Below are 21,393 nucleotides of genomic sequence, written 5' to 3' on the forward strand. Positions count from 1 at the left end.
CCTGCGGCCCCCGGGGAGGCAGGGGAGAGACAGAGGGCTCCGGGCGCTGACCTTGCCTGTGGGTACCTCCCCTGAAGCTCCCATTGGCTGCGGCCAATTCCCATTCCCGGCCAATGGGAGCTGCGGGGGGCAGTGCCTGCAGGTGAGAGCAGTGTGCAGAGCCCTCTGCCCCCGATCCTCCAGGGGCCGCAGAGACGTGGTGCCAGCCACTTCCGGGAGTGGCGTGGGGTGGTGGCAGTCCTGTGGGCCGGATCCAAAGCCCTGAGGGGCCGGATCCGGCCCATAGTTTGCCCACTCCTGCACTAAAGGCTAGGTCTGGCATGATGCAGAGTTCGGAGCAAGGGGTGGTGCATTAATTGCATCACCCCAAGCAGCGCTGTGCTCCAGGCCCTCACCCGAGTCACAGTTTCTCGCCTACTTCCTCGTAGCTCCTGGGGCCAGTCGCTTACTGTTGGTTTATACCAAGTAGGCTGGTGCGCTTAGCCCGTTCCTGGGATGGAACAAGCAATGGCCTTGCTTACTCTGATGTACCTGGACTCATGGTGCTAGGAAGGTTCTTTCGCCCTTGGGGAGGCTCACAGTCCAAGGCATAAGGAAACAGCAGCCCTCCCAACACAAGCACGAAGTCTGGGTTGCGGTGGCAGGGTGTGCAGAAGAAAGCAATGCTGTCTCCAGAACTGGGAGGCTGCCGAGAAAACTAACGTGAATGAGGAAGGAAATGTGAGACTGGTGAGAGCAAGAAGCTAGGAAAGATGAAACTGAGAGCTCTAATGAAACCAAAGCCCGCTTCCTGAGGTAAAGCAAATGACCTGAGTCCAATGAATCCACTCAAAGCAAACAACCTGACCCAGCAGCAAGCGAAGGACAGTAGGCTGATCTAGCAGCTATAAATAATAGACTTTGCTTGCAACCCTTCCCTGCACTAGTGTGGCGTAAAAGCTCTGAACAGAAGCTAACAGTTGCTTCAGAGCCAGACACTGAGCCAAACTCCGTTCACCTTTCTCATGTGAGCCACCACATTGGAGTCCATCAGACAACATGCATGAGAAAGCAGATCAGAGTCTGGCCCACTGTGAGCTCTGCATCTGGTTATTTTTAGGGTTCAGGGTAGAGCCAGAGACACTCTGTTTACAAAGAAAGGGTCAAGACAGTTTGGTGGTTTTAATGCTGCCTTTCTAAACCAGTAGAAGATTTCAGGATCCCAGGATCAAATGATCCTGAAAGGCCAGGACTGCAGAATCGAAGTGGGAAATCAGAACTGAAAACAGCTCTCCAGCGTGAAAGGTGGGGCATTGCCCCACTATGTCACCCAGCCCGACCCCCATGTGACCAGTCTGGTTAGCCAACTGTTCCATTGCAATACTGCTATGCTTTAGCTGAGGGATCCCTTCCAGGATGCTGGTAAGATTTGGTGTTGCACTGTTGCATGGCACATAACATGGGCGAGGATTTAAAGTATATATTTACCGTCAACTTAAAAAAGTTTTCCTTGATCTATAACTATGAATGGGCCACTCTGGACTCCAGCAAATGCCACCTGAGTAAGTATTCAGCATTTTTGTTCATACGCTGGAAGAAAATGTCAGCATTTTGTCCATGATGTAAGCAAAATACCAGATATTTTTGATCTAGTAGCAACAGTAAATATAGAACCTTAAACCTCACTGAAGTGTATGTATGATTTAAAGCACTGGGCTGGAAAGATGAATTTTTTAAAAAAAAGCTTTGTTCAGGATGCAGTATTTACATTGTTCTTTGAGTGACACACACGTTTTTACACAGGATATTTCAGCTGCAGAGCCACGGGTGTGACTCCATTACACACAGCTCACCCTTTCGCTTACAACATTGCAGCTGTTTATCGACGGCTCTGAAGTCCCCGGTTGCATTTCTAAGCCCTCCTCAGTTTCATCCAACTCCATGCTGTTGAGTTCATTGCCATTTCGGTAGCTATTTAAAGTAAGGTCTTTCCTGTACGAAGCTGTGGAAGCGACATTCAGACACTGGTTTTGTCGCAGTGTCGATTTTTTATTGGGCTTGTACTGGCAGCAGATGTAGTTGGCAAAAGCCCTGCGGTAGGTTTTATTGAAGAGCGTGTACACCAGGGGGTTAATCCCAGAACAAATGTAACCAACCCAAACAAACACACCCATGAGTTCACCCAGGAGACTCTCATCACAGGCTTCCTTGCAAAGAACGGACATGATGTTAGTGATGAAAAATGGACACCACAGGATAAGAAACAAAAAGAAGACAATGCCCAGGACCTTGGAGGCTCTACGCTCGTTGTTGATAGACTGCATGGTCCCTTTCCGAAAGAGCACAGCTTCCTTATTTACGGGAGAGTTCAAGTGGGAGGCCGCCTCGTGGTTCTGGAGCATTGAGATGTTCTCTGTGTTGTTTTCTTTTTTGAGACAGTTCATGCTGCTCCTTCGCTGCTTGGGCACCTCGCCGTACATGAACACCGTCGCTTGCTTCTGCAGCACCTGGACCGTCAGGCAGTATGAGATCACCATGATGATGAGCGGGATAAAGAATGCCACAAAGGACCCAATAAGGACAAAGTTCTCATCATTCAGAACGCAGCTCCCATTCACAAACACCCTGGAGTCATCCTGCAATCCTATGACTGGGATGGGCAGGGATATCCCTAGAAAAGAGAGAGTGAAAGCAGACTGTTACTAAAGCATACAAGGACTCCGGAGAGCGTGTAAATGATTCGTGTCTCACATACACCGCATTTCATCCAGTGCCTAGAGCTGTTCCAAAGAGAAGTCAGGTTTCAGAGTAGCAGCCGTGTTAGTCTGTATCCGCAAAAAGAAAAGGAGGACTTGTGGCACCTTAGAGACTAACACATTTATTTGAGGATAAGCTTTCGTGAGCTACAGCTCACTTCAGTATCCCCAGGAGGAACAAGAACACCTGTTGTAACGCTCATGCCCACTGGGTGGCAGCACGGCCCCAGTGACAAAGACCTGCGTCTTGGCACATGGTGCAGGCATATTGGACTCCACGCCGATGCCCTGCAACGAATCACCTCCCCAGGGTTTCAGTGTAACTCCGTTCCCGGGCTCTTCTTTCTCACGTTAATTCCGACCCGCAGACGCTGTCGTGGCTGTAGACAAGGTGGCTATTTACGACACCAATGAGCTCTGCTATATGCGGGCTGGCACCCAGGTTTGGGGAAGACGTTGCGATCACAAGTGTAGGGCAGACACACTGACTTTCTGAGGCACAGCCGGCAGGCCTGTGTGGCCAAACCGTGAACCAACAGTGCAATGACTGTGAGAGAAAACCAGCCGGTTCTTCCTAGCACTCTGGGGGAAGCACATGCTATTTTCTGGTCTCATCCTGGAAGGAGCTGACCTCAGTGGTAGCTGTGGGTGCTCAGCACCTCTCAGCATCAAGCTTCTTGTCTATACGTGTTAGGGGAGGGCAGGGGGTCTCTGTAAGCTGCACGCCTGTGTCTCTCTGGGCTATCTGCAGCGTATGCCTGGCAGTCACTCCACAGGCAGTCTTGTCCGAGGCCTGAGAGTGAAGCAATTGCAAAGTCTAGCAAGGAGGTATGCGTCAAATAGTGTCTGTCTGATTCCTGTCCGTGGGACCCAGAATGCAACAGGCTAGTGCTGTGTACAGGCTGCCACGGGAGGTACGCATGGTAAGAACAGTAAGGGCGGAGGTAACCGCAGCCTCCTGGTGCCAGCGAAGGGGCGAAGGAGAGGGACGGTTGTGAATGGGCCAGTCTCTGAGCTGAAGTCAGAGGCACACAACTAAAGCTTTTGGCTTCATTCACGTTAAATGAATAAATTAAATTTTACTAGAGTGCATCTTCCGACTTCCCCAACTACTGGGTCTGCTGACAAAATTACAGGAATCCCCCTATTTGCCAAGGGGGTTTCCCTTGCTCTCCACACCCATCAATGATTTCGATTTTGATAATGGCATAGAGAGTACACTTATAAAGTGCGCAGCCGATACCAAGCAGGGAGGGGTTGCAAGTGCTGAATAATCTCAGGGAACACTGAAAAGATCAATAAGTGATGAAATATGTGCTGAAGCCTTCTGCTCGTGGCTGCTAAGCCACACCCTGCTGCTCCTAGTTAAGTGTTTAGATCACCAGCGAGCTCACCCTAGGTTTATACTGTACAGTATCATCTTACTGGGTGATTATAATCAAGGGGGGGGGAACACTTTGCAATACCAAGACCTTTGTATATAAATTACATATCCTTTGTCTTGTGTAAAAAGAAAAGGAGGACTTGTGGCACCTTAGAGACTAACCAATTTATTTGAGCATGAGCTTTCGTGAGCTACAGCTCACTTCATCGGATGCTCAAATAAATTGGTTAGTCTCTAAGGTGCTACAAGTACTCCTTTTCTTTTTGAGAATACAGACTAACACGGCTGCTACTCTGAAATTTGTCTTGTGTGTGTCATGTTTAGAAGTCCAAAATCTTTATCTAAAAGCAGAAAGCTAAATGTGCTATTAAGCATGGTGTTCTTTTCCTGCCTTTGCTAAGTGACTTCCAGGATCCCGAAGAAGACATCTGAGAACTGTGAGGGAATTTCTGCTGAAAAGCAACAACACCTATAAATGCTTCACATACCTAACGCTTGTTCTTCATTGTCCTGAGCTACATCTCCATGATCCAGCTCTCTCTCTCTCTCTGCAGACTGCCAAAGTGCACATCCAGGCTCTCATCATCTCATGTCTTCACCAATTTAATTGCCTCCTCTCTCACCTTAACTATGAAAACCTTAATCCTCTCAAGTCCATTTAACACCCTGCTACTAAAAAACAACTTCTTAGCTTCTTGGTTCAGTTGCTTAACAATTACTGGACAGCCCTTCCACACGTGAGTAATCCAAATGAAATCAATGGAGTTATATCGGAATAAAACTGGGCTAGTGCATGTCCGAATAGATTTTTTGCTACAAGTTGTTAGTAAGAAACAAGCCCACTGTATTCAGAAAATAACAAGGGGCCAAATTCAAGCATGGTGCAACTTCACCGAGTTCAATGGAGTTCCACCAGGTTTGGATTTAGCCCACAGTGATTAGATGAACATTCAGGGTGTCATTATGAGCACATAAATAGGCAATGCTCTTGTATATTATGGTACCCAAGTCCCTTCTCAGTCACACTGCCATGAATCAGGAATATATTTATATCCTGTATTTATATTTTAAGTCAAAGCAGATAGCTCTGTGGAAAAATAACAACTGCAGTCCTATTTTCATATCGATAACTGCAAGTGAAAAATGTTTGTGAAAAAAGTTTTAAAGAATTCTTCTTGGGAAATGCTGGTCTCCTGAAAACTGATTGTTTGGCAAACAGGATGGGTCAGGCAGACCTGTTGCACTTCTAAAAACACTGTTTGTAACTTTCACATCTAAGAAAATTAACTGAAACATACCTAAATTCTGATGGCTGACGTGTATATTCTACTCTGGATGCATCTGATCGGAGTCCTATTTCTTAATAAAAGGTGAATATTTAATTTTGTGATGCAGCAAAACCAGTTGTTGCAGGAACCATTTGGCGGCAGGGAAAGGAAAAATCTCTGTTCTGAGAAGGGGAAAGGAAATGACTTAGGAACTGGTGCCAGTGTCACACTTGATTTCAGAGCTTGAGATGTCCAGGGTCAGAAGTGAGTCAGATTTTTAAAGCCAGAAGGGACCATTATCTCATCTAGTCTGACCACCTGTGTAACACAGGCCATTAAATGTCACCTGCTTACCCCTGTATTGAGCTCAGTGTCTGATTAAAACATGTCTTCCAGAAAGGGAGCCTGTCTTCATCTGAAAGTATCAAGAGATGGAGATGCCACCACTTCCCTGGGGAGTTTGTTCCAGTGGTTAATCACCACCATTGTTAAACAGTTGTTCCCAGTTTGTAATTTGAAATTCTCTGGCTTCAGCTTCCAGCCACGTGTTCGTGTTCTGCCTTTCTCTGCTAGACTAAAGAGCCCTTTAGTACCCGGCATCTTCTCCCCAGGAAGATACCGACACACTTTACATCACTTCTCAGTCTTCCTTTCGATAGGTTAATCAGATTAAGCTCTTTAAGTCTCTCACTGTCAGGCATCTTCTCCAGCCCTCGAATCACTTTTGTGATTCTTTTCTGCTCCCTCTTCAGTTTTTCAACATCCTTTTTCAGATGTGGGCACCGGACCTGGACTCAGTGTTCCAGGATCGGTCTCACCAGTGCCATGAACAGAGGTAAAATCACCTCCCTGCTGTGACTCCCTATTCCCCTCTGTATACAACCCACCCCCAGCATCACCCTGGGAACTCATGTTCAGTCCACTATGACCCCATCATCCATCCCAGAGTCCCTGCTGTCCAGGATACAGTCCCTCGTTCCGAGGGATGGCCTGAGTTCTTTGTTCCTAGATGCAGAACTTTGCACGGGGCTATATTAAAACACACTGTGTATGAGTGGGCCCCGCTTGCCAAGCGATCCAGATTGCTCTGACTGACTGCCCTGTCCTCATCATTGTTTACCACAACTCCGCCAGTTTCTGTTTCATCCGAACATTTTATTTCATATTTCATTCCAGATTACTGCTGAAAATGTTGAATAGCGTCAGGCCTAGTACTGATCCCTGCAGAACCCCACTAGAAACACCCCCATTTGAGGATGATTCCTCATGGACGACAACTTTTTGAAATCTGTCCGTTAGCCGGTTCTTAATCCATTTCACATGCGCTCTCTTGATACTCTGCAGTGGTCAGAGATGGCGGATGATTCAGAAAGCTTGGGATTATGACAGATTCCAATTTCTAGGAGGGCACTTATTCATTGCCCTTGAAGAAGAAAGGTTAGAAAAGCGCAATGAACACGACAACTGCAGCATGGAGAACATCGGAGCTTTCCAAAGACTGACAGCAAAGAGATCTTTAGAAGTTGACTAAAATATGCAAATATTTCTGCATAAATTCCTTGCTTAATCAAACCTTGCTGTCCTGGTTTCGAGGTTTTGCAGGGGTGCTCCTCTCTCCCCGTCTGTCTCAAGCCCCAGTACTGCAGCACTTTTACTGTGTAGCAGAGGCAGATCCTTTGACTCACGGATGCTGTGGATGCGAGTAGGCAGGAGAACGCTCGCCATCGGATCTCTGATATGGGAGTGCACTTGGCTAGTCTCTAGGAGTGTGTTACGGAATGATAGGACAGCAGGTTTCTATTAGGGAGTGGGTGCAACCGTTCAGTTAAGAAACACCCTGTATCCCAAACATTGCCCCATTATTCACAGATAACCTCTTTCGGGCTGTAAGAGTCTTCATCCCCAAACAGTCCTCCCTCCAGCCTGTGGTACCATCTGAGCTACTCGGTTGTCTCCTTGGGAGAAACATCCAGCTCCTGGATGGTGGTTAGACCAGCTAGCCCTGCATTGTCAGGCACAATTCTGATCTCATTCAGTCTTCGTGTACCAGTGCTTGACTGGAGCTATTCCTTATTCACAACCCAAGGACTGAGATCAGGATGAGGGCCAGAGGCATATTTTCGAGGGCACCTAGATGGGCCACTCTTGTAACGCCTGTTCTGTAGCACAGTCAGGGGCCACCTCTAAATCTGCTCCTTACTCAGGACTCACTTTCCGGGAGTGGCTAAGTGACATCCTCCCTTTCTCCTGACCACAGCCATCCTCTCCATCACCCATCTTTGCAATCTGAGGGCTGTCTTTGGCTACCTTTCTCTCCCCCATCCATGGCATGGCCAGCAGAACACATATGGAAACCATGTGTTACTTAGCTAAGCTGTGACCGCAGAAACAGAACTTATGAGGGCAAGACTGGGACTTGTCCTGAGTCGTCTCCCTGCCTTGCCCATCACAGACAGAGGAGAGAAGCCATAGGAGGTTGCTACTCCCCAACCTGCACAGCTGGGCAGGGCCCTGACTCCACCCCTTGGCAGGCTACCTACTGCAGAGGGAGCCAATCTGCTGCATGTATAGACCAGGAGCAGATTACTTCCCCCTGCAAGTGCTTTATAAATTACACTGATTTTCACATGACTCGTGTGACTTAATGTACTTTAACTGTTTGCATTACGGTATTCACTGGATAACAACTAAAGAGAGACATTATTGGAGAAGGAAAGCACAGCTTACTACCAGGAATGTAATGATGTTGAGTCCCAAACTAGCCAAGATGAGAGAGGTCTACAGCTGGTTATGCTTATGCCAGCTCAATTCTTTCACTCCCCAGTCAGTTGGTCTGTCAGACAATAGCCACAGAACCTTCTTCTGAGCCTTTCACCTATGATCCAGAGTAGAATCAGCGGACATCCTTACTGAAGGACAGTCGGTCTGATTCAATGTGCTGAGCTTACAAAGGGATGGTCTTAATTCTGTGGAGCCTTTTCCAGCTAACTCCAGTGACCCTAGTCTGACCTACTTGACAGCAATTTTCCTAAAGGTACACTCGTAACACAGCATTCTCCCCAAATCTGGCAAAATGTACAAGTTTACTAAGAACCCTTTGTAGCCCTTCAAGGGAGGGTCCGTCTTTTTGTTCTGTGTTTATACAGTGCTTAGCACAATGGGGTGCTGGGTCCATGATTGGGTCCGAAAGGCACTATAGCAATGCAAAAAAATAACTATTATGTAGTAGACTTCAAGGCAGCCTTTTCCTTTCCTGGAGCTGACTGGCATGCAACAGGTCACAACGATTTCCAACCAACCCACTACTGGGGTGCTCAATGCATCATTAGCCAAGTGGCCTCTGAGTGGGAAGTCTCATTTCAGAGCGGCACACAGTGGAAAGACCAGTGGGATAGTCTTCCTGCACCCCCTGCTTTCAGATTTTTGCATCTTCCCTTTGGCACAGGGAGAGCAAGAGGAAAGGGAGACAGAGCAAGACCCTTTGGACAACAAATTCTATTACAGTTGTTGTCTTAATGCCTGTTTCTTGTCATCTTTTAAGGTGTTCTCAAGCCAGCAGCTCAATTCTCTGAATGTTGCTGATGCCGTAGTGGTCAGAGAGGCCAGGCACTCCTCACAGCATAGTCTCAATTTATAAAACAACAGCACAAGTGACCTCCAACACATCTTTGTCAAATATTTTATTATTTGATCCAAAGATAGTCTTGTAAAAAATGCCCAAATGTACATCTACCATTGAAAATGTGACAAAGTCTCTCACTGTGAGCAGACAACAAAACCCAGCTGAGTCAAAAGCAATTTTGGATTGGGTATTCTTTGAAAAGATCTGTTCCAGGAATAATGATCTGGAGGCAGATCTCTGCCCTGTGCTATACAGGAGCTCAAACTAGATGATCACAATGGTCCCTTGTGGCCTTGGAATCTATGAGCACTAACTAAGTTTTTTTTGCCATTTAATTTCCTCGTGTTTTGAAGTGAAAGAAAACGTGTTGGTTGGAGCTAGTGGTCATTGTAGCAGTGGTAGCTAGCATGGAAGTGGAGCGGCCTACTGATCCTGGCCCTATACGCGTCTCCTCCACACAGCCCCACCAACCAGCCTTGTCCCTCCCAGTCTGGCCATCCTCCCAGCTGGCCCCACCGTACAGTTTTGTCCAGTCTTCTCCCCACCCCATGTTGCGGGGGGGGGGGGGGGAGGGCAGGGATGTGTCCTGGATGCGCCTATGTGGCAGTGTACCCAGGTTTCCAACTGGACCCAGCCTTGAAACCCAGCTATCCCCCCAGGCATGACGAGAGAACCCAAAGACTCTTCTTAGAGCCACCCCACGTTTCTGAAAAGGAGCTGTATTCTCTGTGCTGCTTGGCCCCTCCCATCTCTCCTTCCCCAAAGCACACTCAGCGAGGGCTGAAGTGGGGATAATCCCAGCTGAATGAGAGGGAGATGAACACAGCCTGAAACCGCAGTCCGCGCCGTTCAGTGTCAGTGCGTGTTCCCGTCCTCCCTCCCCAGAGCTGGAGAGCCTGCGATATGCCACGAGCATGCCCATTCTGCACTGCTCACCCAGATCCTCTACACGTGGGTTGGGGGTGGGGTAGGGAGATTGACAAGCCCGCCCCATGTCCCAGCTCAAGTAAGAGAGGTCAAGGAGTAGGGGATTTCAACCCCCATAGATGAGCTGGGGGCCCCCAGATCATGGCACATATGTGGGAGGGGAACGTAGAGCTGACTGGTGCCTCTACCCCTATTTCCCTCAGCCCCCTCATGTCTCCCTGCCCTGTGTTCCCCATTCCCCCAGCTGGCTCCCCAAACCTCTCTTACCACCCATCCCTGCTTCTCCCTCTCCCTGCACTACCCCCAACCCCTCTCCAGACTTCCACCACCAATCATCTCCACTCCAGCTAGCATTGGCATGTGTAATTTATTTTCTTTTTAAAAATCCTTTCAGTGCCTTCTGAATAGTCTGCTGTTTTCGGACCCCATTTCTCCAAACTAAAGTACCTCCTTGGACAGAGGTAGATTGGAGCAACACACCTCCCTTGTCGACGTTTAGATTTCTGCTCTGGGTGGGATATGAACTCACAGTGCCTGTGTGGGACTCAAATTCAATGACCAGAACAGTCTCTCAGAGCTGCACAACTGTGAATTTTAGCTGCTTTTCAACACGTGTGGTCTCTCTCTCTGCATATGCACTGTGTAATCCAGGAGGTCCGTGAGCCCCAGAAATTCTTGCTAGTGTGCCTACGGAGGAGTAAACTCTTCTTCAAATAACGTTGCAATCTGATTTCCCCCAAAGGCTAGTGGGTGGCATGGGCTCTGCTGGGGTGACTCTCATTCTTTTGAGACCCTGGTTTGGTGATCTCAGCCCTGCTTTGATCTCTAGCTGTATGCAAAAATGCATTTCTAAAAGGTCAACTTTTCAGAAATCTGGGTTTTTCGGGGGGGGGGGGGCAAGATCTCAGGAACCCCCTGTTGAAACAGCCCCAAATTTGGATCACTGACCAAACCCTGCACCTCCAAGAGGCGCACAAACTTTCAAGACTATCTAAGTAACTGTGCGGACTTCAGAGCACTTAGAAGAGTCAAGCTTTAAACAGAAAGCCTGTCTTGACCCTAACTGTAGCAGAGCAATAACAGATAAGAGAGACAAAGGCTGGGAGAAAGGTAATATCTGTTTTTCACAGATAGGGAACTAAGGCACAGAAATAAACCACTTACGCAAGGTCACACAAGGGATCTGTAACCAATGCAGGAATTGAACCCTGATCTCCTGAGGCCCACCCCAGTATGACAACCGCAAGCCCACCCCTACTCCCCAAGCAAAAGTGGAGAGTAACATAGTGTCAGAGACACCTGGCAGTGCTGATGCCTCCTCCATGATCTCTTAGGGCCCCAAAGAAGAGCTCCGTCATTTCAGGCTGAGGAGCACATCAATCCGCTTTCATGTCACTGTCACCTCTTGTCTGTGCACCACGTTTGTTATTTTCATGAATTACATCTTACTTTGGGTTTCTGCAGACACAAGATTTCCTGTCTCGTTAGCATTCCTGGGTCACTGGGTGCCAGTCAGCTGAAGACAAGTGGCTATCATTAAGGAGCGGGTCTGTGAGAGGATTTAATGAACAATCAAGACATGGCGAGGGTGACATCTTTTTTTTAATTGGCCAGTGTATTAGAGCAGAGCTCCTTTTAGGATGAAATTCTGAACCTGTATCTGCTTTTCAGTCCTTGACTCAAATAGTCTGCTATCTTTGGGCCAGATCTTAGGCTGGGATATGTCTGCATAGCCTCACGTTAGACAATGGAGCTTTGCCCATCCACAGCAGCTGAGGAACAAGTCCTGCATGTGCAGAAGTCCCATGAAGGTCTCCATTAGCAGTCAGTATTACAGAATATTGGAGACAAGAGACTGCCTGAGGCCACATTTTCAGCTGGTGCAAATCGATAAAGCTCTAATGACTTCAATGGAGATGCACCGATTTGTGTCAATTATGTGCTAATTGGGCCTACAAATTTACTCTAATTATGAGCTGAACTGTAAAAAGTATGTGAAAGTTCCTGAGATGTTACACTAACCGATAATAACAAATATTAATGGGAAAAGGCACAAAAGGGAGACAGACTAAATTTGTCTTAACAAAAAGGCCTCCAGGACCATGTTAAGATCAGGCTTGATGGACAAGAAAATGTGGGTCTGGAAATCAGTGAACCAAAATTGGGGTGTTGGAAAGTAGGCCTAAGTGGTGAACAAAATAACAAGGGGATGGGCTATTCCACCTGTCACCCCCTTGTGGGGCCCTTGCAGAAAGAGACTTTGAGGGGAAAATAGGGAATAAGAGACAGAGGCTACTGGAGTGGAAGTCACCATCCTGGCTGCCACTGGCCCTTCCTCCTGGGACCCTGAGCCTTCTTGTCAGCCTGAGCCTGAGAAATGTCCTGACCAGACTGGGCCAGAGAGGGGGGCCCCTACCAAGTTAAGCTGAATCCCAAACATCACCTGGGATGAAATGGAGACTTAATAACAACAGTTCTAGCCAATCTCAACTACCTTCTTCTCATCTCCCAACAGGACCTGAACCTGAAAGGGGGTTCCAAAGAGGATGGAGCTAGACTGTTCTCAGTGGTGGCAGATGACAGAACGAGGAGTAATGGTCTCAAGTTGCAGTGGGGGAGGTTTAGATTGGATATTAGGAAAAACTTTTTCACTAGGAGGGTGGTGAAACACTGGAATGCGTTACCTAGGGAGGTGGTAGAATCTCCGTCCTTAGAGGTTTTTAAGGTCAGGCTTGACAAAGCCCTGGCTGGGATGATTTAACTGGGAATTGGTCCTGCTTCGAGCAGGGGGTTGGACTAGATGACCTCCTGGGGTCCCTTCCAACCCTGATATTCTATGATTCTAGGACAGCTATCACCATCAAAGAGCCTGTTGGACAAGGAGTGGGGGTTCCTTGCCAGAGCTCTCCTCAGTTAAAGGGTAAGGAAATGAAGGGTGGTGTGGAAAGGAAAGCCTCATTCAATGCTTTACGTTTCAAAGGCTTTCACAGTATTTTCTTCTTTTCTGTATCTGTAATAAAAGCTTGAAAGGATTTGTAATGGTGTGTTTGCCGTGGTGCTAAGCAGGCTGAGCTCTCTGCGTGCCAAACCTCATTTAACACTGTTTAATGTTGGAAAGCGACTGGGTGACGTAAACACCTTTGGCCCATTTATTCCATCTAAATTAACACAACAGCTCTCACCCGGCATGGGAAGCTGAGCAAAGACTTTTGGCCACAGTGAGGGTCAAACAGATGCTTCTTGTCCATAATCATTCTCACGACAGAAATAACAGTACTGCTTTCCCCCAGATCTGGGGTGTGTGCGAGCACCCTGTACGAGCTTTCATTAATATGCAGTCACTTCACTTTGTCAGTAATACTAGGGTTATGCCTCCCACAGAAGGAGCATTTCCAGGCAGCATTGTGCAGGAGATTTTCTGCTTTCGATGAGGTGAAATGTACCTGTTTAGCCCTTGCTTTGATACTGACAGCTCTGGTGTTTGTTAATGACCCTCTTGTCTCCAAATCATGAGCCATATCCAGGAACAGCCTACCCTGATTAAAAGGGTTGGGTAAAGGCCCAGTAACACATTTAGACTTCCCATCTGTCATCCTGCTCGTTAGCCATATTTTTGCCAGATTTTTTCCTTGTAACGTGTCCTCAGCTCTGTTTGCGAACTTAGGGCTCAAGTATGAAAACAGATTCATGTGTGTGCAGCATCCCAGAGGAGTAACTAGGACTCTGCAGGGCATGAAGCGTCCATATGAGCTGTTTCCATGATCCAGCCATCCCTACCATAAAGAATTCCTTCCTGAGAAAGTTATTAAAGACACTTCATGGCATAAATTCAAAGCAAATCCCCAAGTAACACGAACTTACTCTAAAAGCATGAAACGTGAAAATATGAAGGGCAAATATATGAAGTTCAACTAGCCTGCCCTTTACTTTTATGTGTAACCTGGTCTTATGAGCTGGAAAACTTCTGAATAAAGAATACAATTGCCTTTAACCTTTGGGGCCCCATTCTGCCAGTGTTACCCAGATCGAGTAGGACCCTATTCCATGATTAATCCTACTGAGATCAATAGGGCTTTGATGTGCTACCTAGAGGCCTACAAGATGACTTCATTGGAACAACTTGCAGAGTAAAGTTCTACTCAGCATGAGTAAGGATGGAAGGCTCAGGCCCTCAAGAGGAGACAATTATAAAATACAGTGGAATGTCGCTTAAGGTGAGATAAGCATGTACTTTTACCTGTTCCTTTAGATGTAATTTTTCATATTGCTATAAATAAATCTCAGTGATAAAAAAGATGCAACACCAAGACAGTTAAATGTGGGTATGAAATCTTTTTTAACGGTGAATGCTTTATTGCATAGATGAACAGGACACCGATCTAAAGCCTAAAGCATAACATAGTGTGTGAATCACGGAGACTGATCTTGTTTTAACATAGTCCATGTCACACCACAGCCATATTTGACTATACACTTGACTGTGTTTTGTTTTTCTTTAGTTATTTGTTACGTTTTCAATCCACAGAAGCTTTGCTTGGCAAGGGATCATCTTGAAATGGTAAAAAACCATGATGTTCACAATTAATACTACATCAACAAGACATGTGGAGGTCTGCGGCTCATTAAGACATAATGTCAGGATGCCAAAGAGAAGTCACAGCTGCTACCTGCTATGCAGAATGTTTGCAGGAGGTGCCAATTACTTTGTTCTCATGCAGTGCAAGAGACCTCAGTTGTCCTTATGCCAGCCTGAAATGGTGTTGCGCGAACAGGCAGGTTGAGAGATTGCCAGCAAGGCAAGCTGTTTAACCAAGCTTCTTCCGAAACTGGAATGAGGGATGGATAAAGAAGAACAGCACTGAGTCTTAACTGGAATAGAGCAAATGGGTGACTTGTAGTTTTGTTGCTATTATTAATATGCTGGGTTAGTGAAGCTAGAGAAACAGAAAAACTCATACCTACCAAGAGGCTGGATGATCTTCCACAGCAAGAAGGCCTGCTGTTTCACTACAGGATCAGGGAGCTGCAACTGGCCTCCTGTGGCTGCCAGTGTCCACTACATCTGAGTAGCTTTGACGTAATGGAGAACAGGGCCGCCGGGAGAATTCCCACAAACCCACACTGCTGGGGGTCATGCTCACTCTCACAAACAGCTCTGTTGGCGCCAATAAGTAAGGTAACAAACAAGAAAACTCAAACTGCATTTCTATTATCATTCAGTGTGATCAGGACAAAAGACAATAAGTGCAGTGAGTGTGAAGTTGGATTTAAGGGAGTATTGGTCTAACACAAAATAACATTGCTGATGTGAAAGTCTGTAGTACACTGAGTTTTGGGATCCTAACATTGGCTCAAATCCTGAAGTTCTCTTTCAATTTTGTCTCAGTCCTTACTGAGGGGGAAAACTTCATTGACCTATACAAGGACATGATCAGGCCTCAAATTTTGAGAATTGAAAAGCTCAGTGTATTCTTGCAGCAGTGTGTAAATCCACTTCAGGATTCCAACAGGCAAGTTCTTTTTGAATAATATTCCCTTGTTTGTGCTTTTTCCCACCTCGCAGCAGCAGGACAACATAATGTATTTAGAGCTTTTCTGCATCCTGCTCATGTTCTACATACAACTGCAAGTGAGACGCTTTTCTGTACTAAAATCAACTGGAAAGATGTGACACGACTCTGGCATACAGCCACTGAGTGAGAACAGGGAGCTGGCAGACACCAGAAAGAAATTCCATAAGTAATGAGGTAAAATAAGATACTGAAAACAGTACACATCTCGAGAAAGTAATTTTTCCCTTCAAAAAGGAACTGCTTTGTGTCTCACCCTATCAAAGGCAAGAGGTTTGGGGAATTACACTGTGAATGAAACCTGTCAGCATCCCACCAACTACAGAAGAAGGAAATGGGCCAGCTCTTCACCCTACATAAAGAGTGGTAATGTATATTTTCTTTCTCTATAATGTGGTAGTAATCTTTGACTGATAATCTTTGATTAAATAATTCCATTTGAGCCTGTTATTTGACAACCTTGAATCATTATTATAAATTATAAATTCAAACATGCAACATCATTATCTGTAGATCCATGGCCAGCACTTACAAAGTGGCCTCCACAGCATTGTATGTCGTCATCTTCATTCGAGTGAAGGACAGCTCATTGTAGAGGGGTACCTGATAAGTGAGACCTTGGAGGAGTTCAAGAACCAAGATACAGTATACGTTTTTCTGGCAGCACACAGCTTAAAGACACAAGCACATTATGGGTGTAACGTGGGGTGGGCAGGGAGAAAGGATTTCCAGGCACATTTGGAATCTTGCCCCAATTGCTGTTTATATGAGCAAGACAATATAGCAGAGTAGAGAAAACGTCCTACAATTCTCCTTGCCACAAATTCCTCTTTCCTACAAAACACTGAAACTTTTTAATATTTCTTCCCAAAACTAACCCCCCTCCACTTGGAATCTGAACTCCTGCCATTGGGCACTCACCTTGCTATTGTTTCCTCCTTATTGTATCAGGGGGTTTCTTTTACTGAAGGGGGTCCTCTCTTTGTAGTGGGCGGTTTTACTTTCAGATTCTTTAATGTCCTTTTCCTTCCTCATCTGCTTTCTTTGGGTTTTATAGCCCCTTTTGTTTGTGTTATGTCTGTTTATGGTGTTCACTGGCATACTGGTACGTATGGTGCAGTGATGCTTGACCATCAAAAGCAGTGCTGTTCTCAGATAGCATTGCTTAGTATGGTCACTAGCCAATCAGAACAAAAGATTTCTACTTCCCATTCATTACATTTACTCATGCAGCCCAGGTAAATGTGCAACCTCTTAAAAATCCTAATTGAAAAGAGGTGTAACCAAGTTAGTTACTCAAAAAGACACAGTGGGAGCGTGAGCCACATTGCTTACCTATCGATATGGTCCAAACTGCAGCAATTTTCATAATAGCCTTGGTGCGGGAATTGAAGCGGCTGTGCTCAATGGGATTGCGTATTGCTACATACCGATCAAGAGAGATGGCACAGAGATGCATGATAGATGCAGTTGAAAAGAGCACATCTAGGGAAATCCATACAGGACACAACTGTTTAGGCAAAGGCCAAGCAGAATCTGAAACACAGAGAAGAGAAATGAAAGGAAAAGGAGAAGAAAATGATTTGGGAAGCTAGGTCATCATTTACAATCAAATTGGTTTGGTATTTTAAGCCAATGACATACTTTTAAGGGGCGCATGAACATGGATGACAGAGAAACCACCTCCAACGTCTACATCTACTCAGTCCCTAGCTCAAGATGTCCAGCAAATTCTCAGCATTTCCCAGTTATATATTTTCTGTGACTTACATTATTATTCATTAAACGCAACAGAATCCTGACCATGCTGAACTGTTGAGTCAGGAATGCCTTTGGGTCCCCAGCTTAATTCCACATTCCCCTGGTCTTTCATAAACCTAATGGCTCTTCACTCCGCTTGAGACCAGAGAGTGCCACTCCCAACTGGGACTCGTACCAATACATATTTCCTTCAAGCTTTCTCTTCAAAGGGTGTAAGGTAGCTTTTCCATAAGCTGACTGGTAACGCTAGTGCTGAATTCAGCTTTAAACGTGCTTCCCAGCTTGGGCTGTTGCAGTACCTGAATAATACTTACCTGCCTTACAGCGGGGCGTTTGCTGAGGGGTTTGAAGCTGTAAAGTGCTAAGTATTATGATTTACAAAAGTGAATACACTAGCAACCTGAACTGAGCAGATAGGTTCGTCTGACTGCTGTTGGCACAGGGCTAATAGGAGTGTCTAAGCTATTAATCAGTTCACTAAGTAGTGAAGTACAGGCTGAGAATAAACCTGCCCCAGAAGGATCCTTAGAGGGCATTGCTATTTAAATCAAGGCTGGGAGAAATTGATTTTTGTAGGATACTCTGCATGTGTTAATGCCCAGAATGGATTGTAACAGATCAATGACACGTCCTGCCAACCTCTGTGCTTTCATCTCACCTATCAAAACAATTTAATCAATAGTGTCTACAGCAGCTGCAAACATGAGAGGTGACTAATAAGATTTGAATAATGATGGAGGAATACCTTAATAGCAAGTTGTTCATTATTCAGAACACTGATATTTCAGGCAATTTGCACACCGGCCTGTTCTATATCTCAGCCAGGGAGGATTAAATATATCAGCTATAGAATCAACTCTTCATTAAGAGTGATGCTACATCCTACCTACCCCACGGCCTCCCATTAATGGAAAACCAGGAAGGTTGGTCAGAACCTCACTGAAACCTTTTTTAAATGGGTAACGAAGCAGAACAGAGCCTGGAGGTTCCTCATACTTAATGGAATCTGAAATGAATTGAACCAAATTAAATGCTTTAAAATTGGCAAAGTGAAGATCAGGAACAACTACCAAGAGAACGTGTCAGAGGGAAAAAAGATACATTAGCCCCATTGTACAAGTGGGAGAACTGAGGGACAGACTAGCTGAGTAGCTGGACAAAAGCCATGCAGTGAGGCTCCAATTCTGGGAGTTACTTAAGCACATGTCTAATTTTCAGCATGTATGCGTAGCCCCATTGAAGTAAGTGAAATTTCTCAGATGCTTAAGTACAATCCTGAATCAGAGCCTAAATTGGTGACTAAGCTGGGACAGAACTCAGGAAACCTGACTCCAGGCCAACCCTCCTCCTCCTCGCTGGATACTAGCCCCGTTAATATAACGTTCCATGTACTTGTGGTATCATTCACTGGGACCTAACCTAGGCCAAAGGCTCTGATTGATATAACCGCCCGTCTTTCTGGAGACCACCACTGTCCTCGCTCAGCTCATTGTATGCCTGTTTCCCATCCCTAGGGAGACCCACACCACTTTTGGTTCAGACACCACTCCATGAAACAAACAGTAGGGGGTGCGCCGACAGTGCACACATTTATCTTTCCCGTCTAGTGTTTGTAATTGGTCGTGTGTCCGCTTTTCCCTGGGGATCAGAGGCCTGTGTTCATTCTCACCCCAGGGAAGATCTTGGCTGCACGACAACATGTTGCTCCGCCGCAGGGCGGGCAGATAGGCCACCCTGAGTCTGCTCAGTTGCATCCACTCATCTGGCTTCTTTTCGAACAAGCAGGAAGCAGTGGGTAATGACTTTCAAGGAGCAAGCACTCAGGGTTTGGCTATACAGCGAGTAAACGCCCGTGGCTGGCCCGGGTCAGCTGACTCGAGCTGCCGAGCTGTGAAATTGCTGTGTAGATGTTTAGGCTCAGGCTGGGACCCCACAGGAGGGGAGGGTCCCAGAGCTCCAGCCCGAATGTCTACACATCAATTTTTAGCCCCGCAGCCCGAGCCCCAAGAGCCCAAGCCACGCTGTGGATCTTTTATTCCAGTGTAGACGTATCCTAGAGACCTTTCTAAGAGGAGATGAGGGAAAAGCCCTTGCTGCTGAAAAGCGTTGGTTGAAGGTGTCTGTGTGATATAAAATCAAATGAAATGGAACACGATTAACTTATGACTAACCCAGTTCATAAGAGGCTTAAGCACCTTTGCCATAGATCAAATGGTAAGTCTCACGCTTGGGACGTCGCTGCGATCAACCCGAATTGAGTTCAAAGCTTTAGCAGAGTGCAGTTCAGATTTGCTGGATCTTTAATGATCATATTCTGAATACCCATTAATGCCGGGAGGTGGCTTACACAGTGCTGGGAAGAGAGACTCTGATCCCCTTCATGTGGTACAGTAGATCAATGTAAGCCCCAAGCCCTTGCCAGCAGCTGCCGGCCCAGGCTAAAACATAGTCACAGTTAATGCCTTGCCAGTCTTTTTAGTAGGCGTTTCTAGGAGCTGCCTTTCTCATATGGGCGTAAGTAAAAGAGGAGTATAGGGACTGAAGAATTATTATTACACGTATTACATTGTGCCTAGGAGCCCCAGTGTCGGACCAGGACTGAAATGTGCGAGGCTCTGTACAAACAAAGAGACAGTCCCTGAGCCGAAGAGCTTTTGATGGAAGACAAGAGAGGACGGATTGATACAGACAGGCCGATGGGGAAGTACCAGGACATAATGAGACACTATTGATCAGCATGACAGGCTGTGGTATCAGCACACCAGCAGCCTAATGAATGAACTGAGAATATACAATGAAATCAGGAACTATTTGAACGTGACAGCATGCTGAGGAGGATGAAGTGGGACTGGTGAATAGGTATCAGATGAATGGATCTTTGCAGGAGTCTCTGCTCAGAAAGTAAGGGAATAATATTTGCATTCCAATTGGTTACCCTTCTCGCCCCGCCAGGCACGGTGCTGCACTGATCATCAGGAAATCGGTGGCTCAGCCCAGACTGGGAAGCAGGTCTCCTCAGCGCCCCCCAATGTGCCTTAACAAAACACTCTCCTTCCTGCCCATACAATTAATGGCACGGACTTCCTGTGGGTGAACTCTGATTGCTGAAGGTTGTTATATACCGTCAAGAGAGCGACAGCAGCCAATTCTGCTGCATCGTTTCATGAGAAAAAGCTTTTTGCGCCTCTTTTCTTTTTTCGACCCATCAGCTCCCACAATTGGTGCCTGTTAGGGCCAGCTCTGCCCCTCAGGCAGAACGGGCAATTGTACAGGAAGACAATTATTAGGGACAGCAAAAGGTACAGCAATTGGTGGCAGGCATGGCTGCGGGCTGGCATTGCTAGTAGTCCCGGGGCAGCAGAAACCCAGTCCTGGGGCAGACACCGCAGCACTTCGTTATGGGAAGCTGAGAAGAGGCTTTGCACAGAGCTGCTATCTGGATAAATCTGCAGGCTGGCCTCAAGGCCAGGTGATCACCCAAGTCTTCCCCAAAACTAATCCTTTCCCCCTTTGAGTCCAGGGCCCCAGGACGTGCTTACGCTGCAGTGGCAATGATATGTCAGCAGAGATGCTTCATTTTCTCAGGGTGTTCCTTAAGTTATTGTGTGATATTAAAAATGTCATTTTTATATCATCTGGGGCTCGGTGGCTGCTTCTAACATTTGACTAGGCCTTCAGACAACCGGTCACAAGGTATACCCATGCCACACAAGCAATTAGTTTTCAGTAAGAACAGTCTGTGCATACCCAGAGTACAAAGCCAGTCATCTTGGTAAGAAAGAGCAATCGACTCCAGCTGTAATTTCATATGAAATGTAATCAGAGGTACAAGGTAGCTGTGCCATGTGACCGGACAAGAATACAGACTAAGGAGAATAGCAACTTCTTTATTTTAAATGTATAATCTTATATTTCCTTTTTCACAGAAATAATTTACTCCCAGAAGTTAACAACTCACTTGGTCTTTTTTTCATTTCCGTTTGAATGGCAAGTCTCAAGAAATGGCCACGACACAGTTATTAGACGTGCAAATGGGTGAGTCAATCATAACTGGATCCCTTGCTCCAAACACCTCTGCATGTCAGTGCATGGACAAGTGTGTTTCCAAAGTCAAACTTGCATCTTA

The 21,393-nt window shown here is 46.3% G+C and overlaps 1 protein-coding gene across 3 annotated transcripts in view; it reads right to left on the minus strand.

The window, feature by feature from the left end:
• Nucleotides 1-205: 205 nt before the first annotated feature.
• HTR2C (5-hydroxytryptamine receptor 2C) overlaps nt 206-21,393 on the minus strand; it is a 189,010-nt gene continuing 167,822 nt past the window's right edge. For 2 of the 3 annotated variants that reach the window (XM_077827098.1, XM_077827097.1), the window contains exons 4-5: nt 16,842-17,042; nt 206-2,650 (exon numbers count right to left, since the gene is read on the minus strand). In XM_077827098.1, the coding sequence (XP_077683224.1) occupies nt 1,818-2,650; nt 16,842-17,042 (1,034 nt within the window). In that variant the 3' untranslated portion in view covers nt 206-1,817. The remainder of the gene's footprint in view (nt 2,651-16,841; nt 17,043-21,393) is intronic. The other variant, XM_077827100.1, reaches the window with a different exon arrangement.

The sequence above is a fragment of the Eretmochelys imbricata genome, chromosome 9, assembly GCF_965152235.1.
Source record: "Eretmochelys imbricata isolate rEreImb1 chromosome 9, rEreImb1.hap1, whole genome shotgun sequence".
Classification (NCBI taxonomy): domain Eukaryota; kingdom Metazoa; phylum Chordata; order Testudines; family Cheloniidae; genus Eretmochelys; species Eretmochelys imbricata.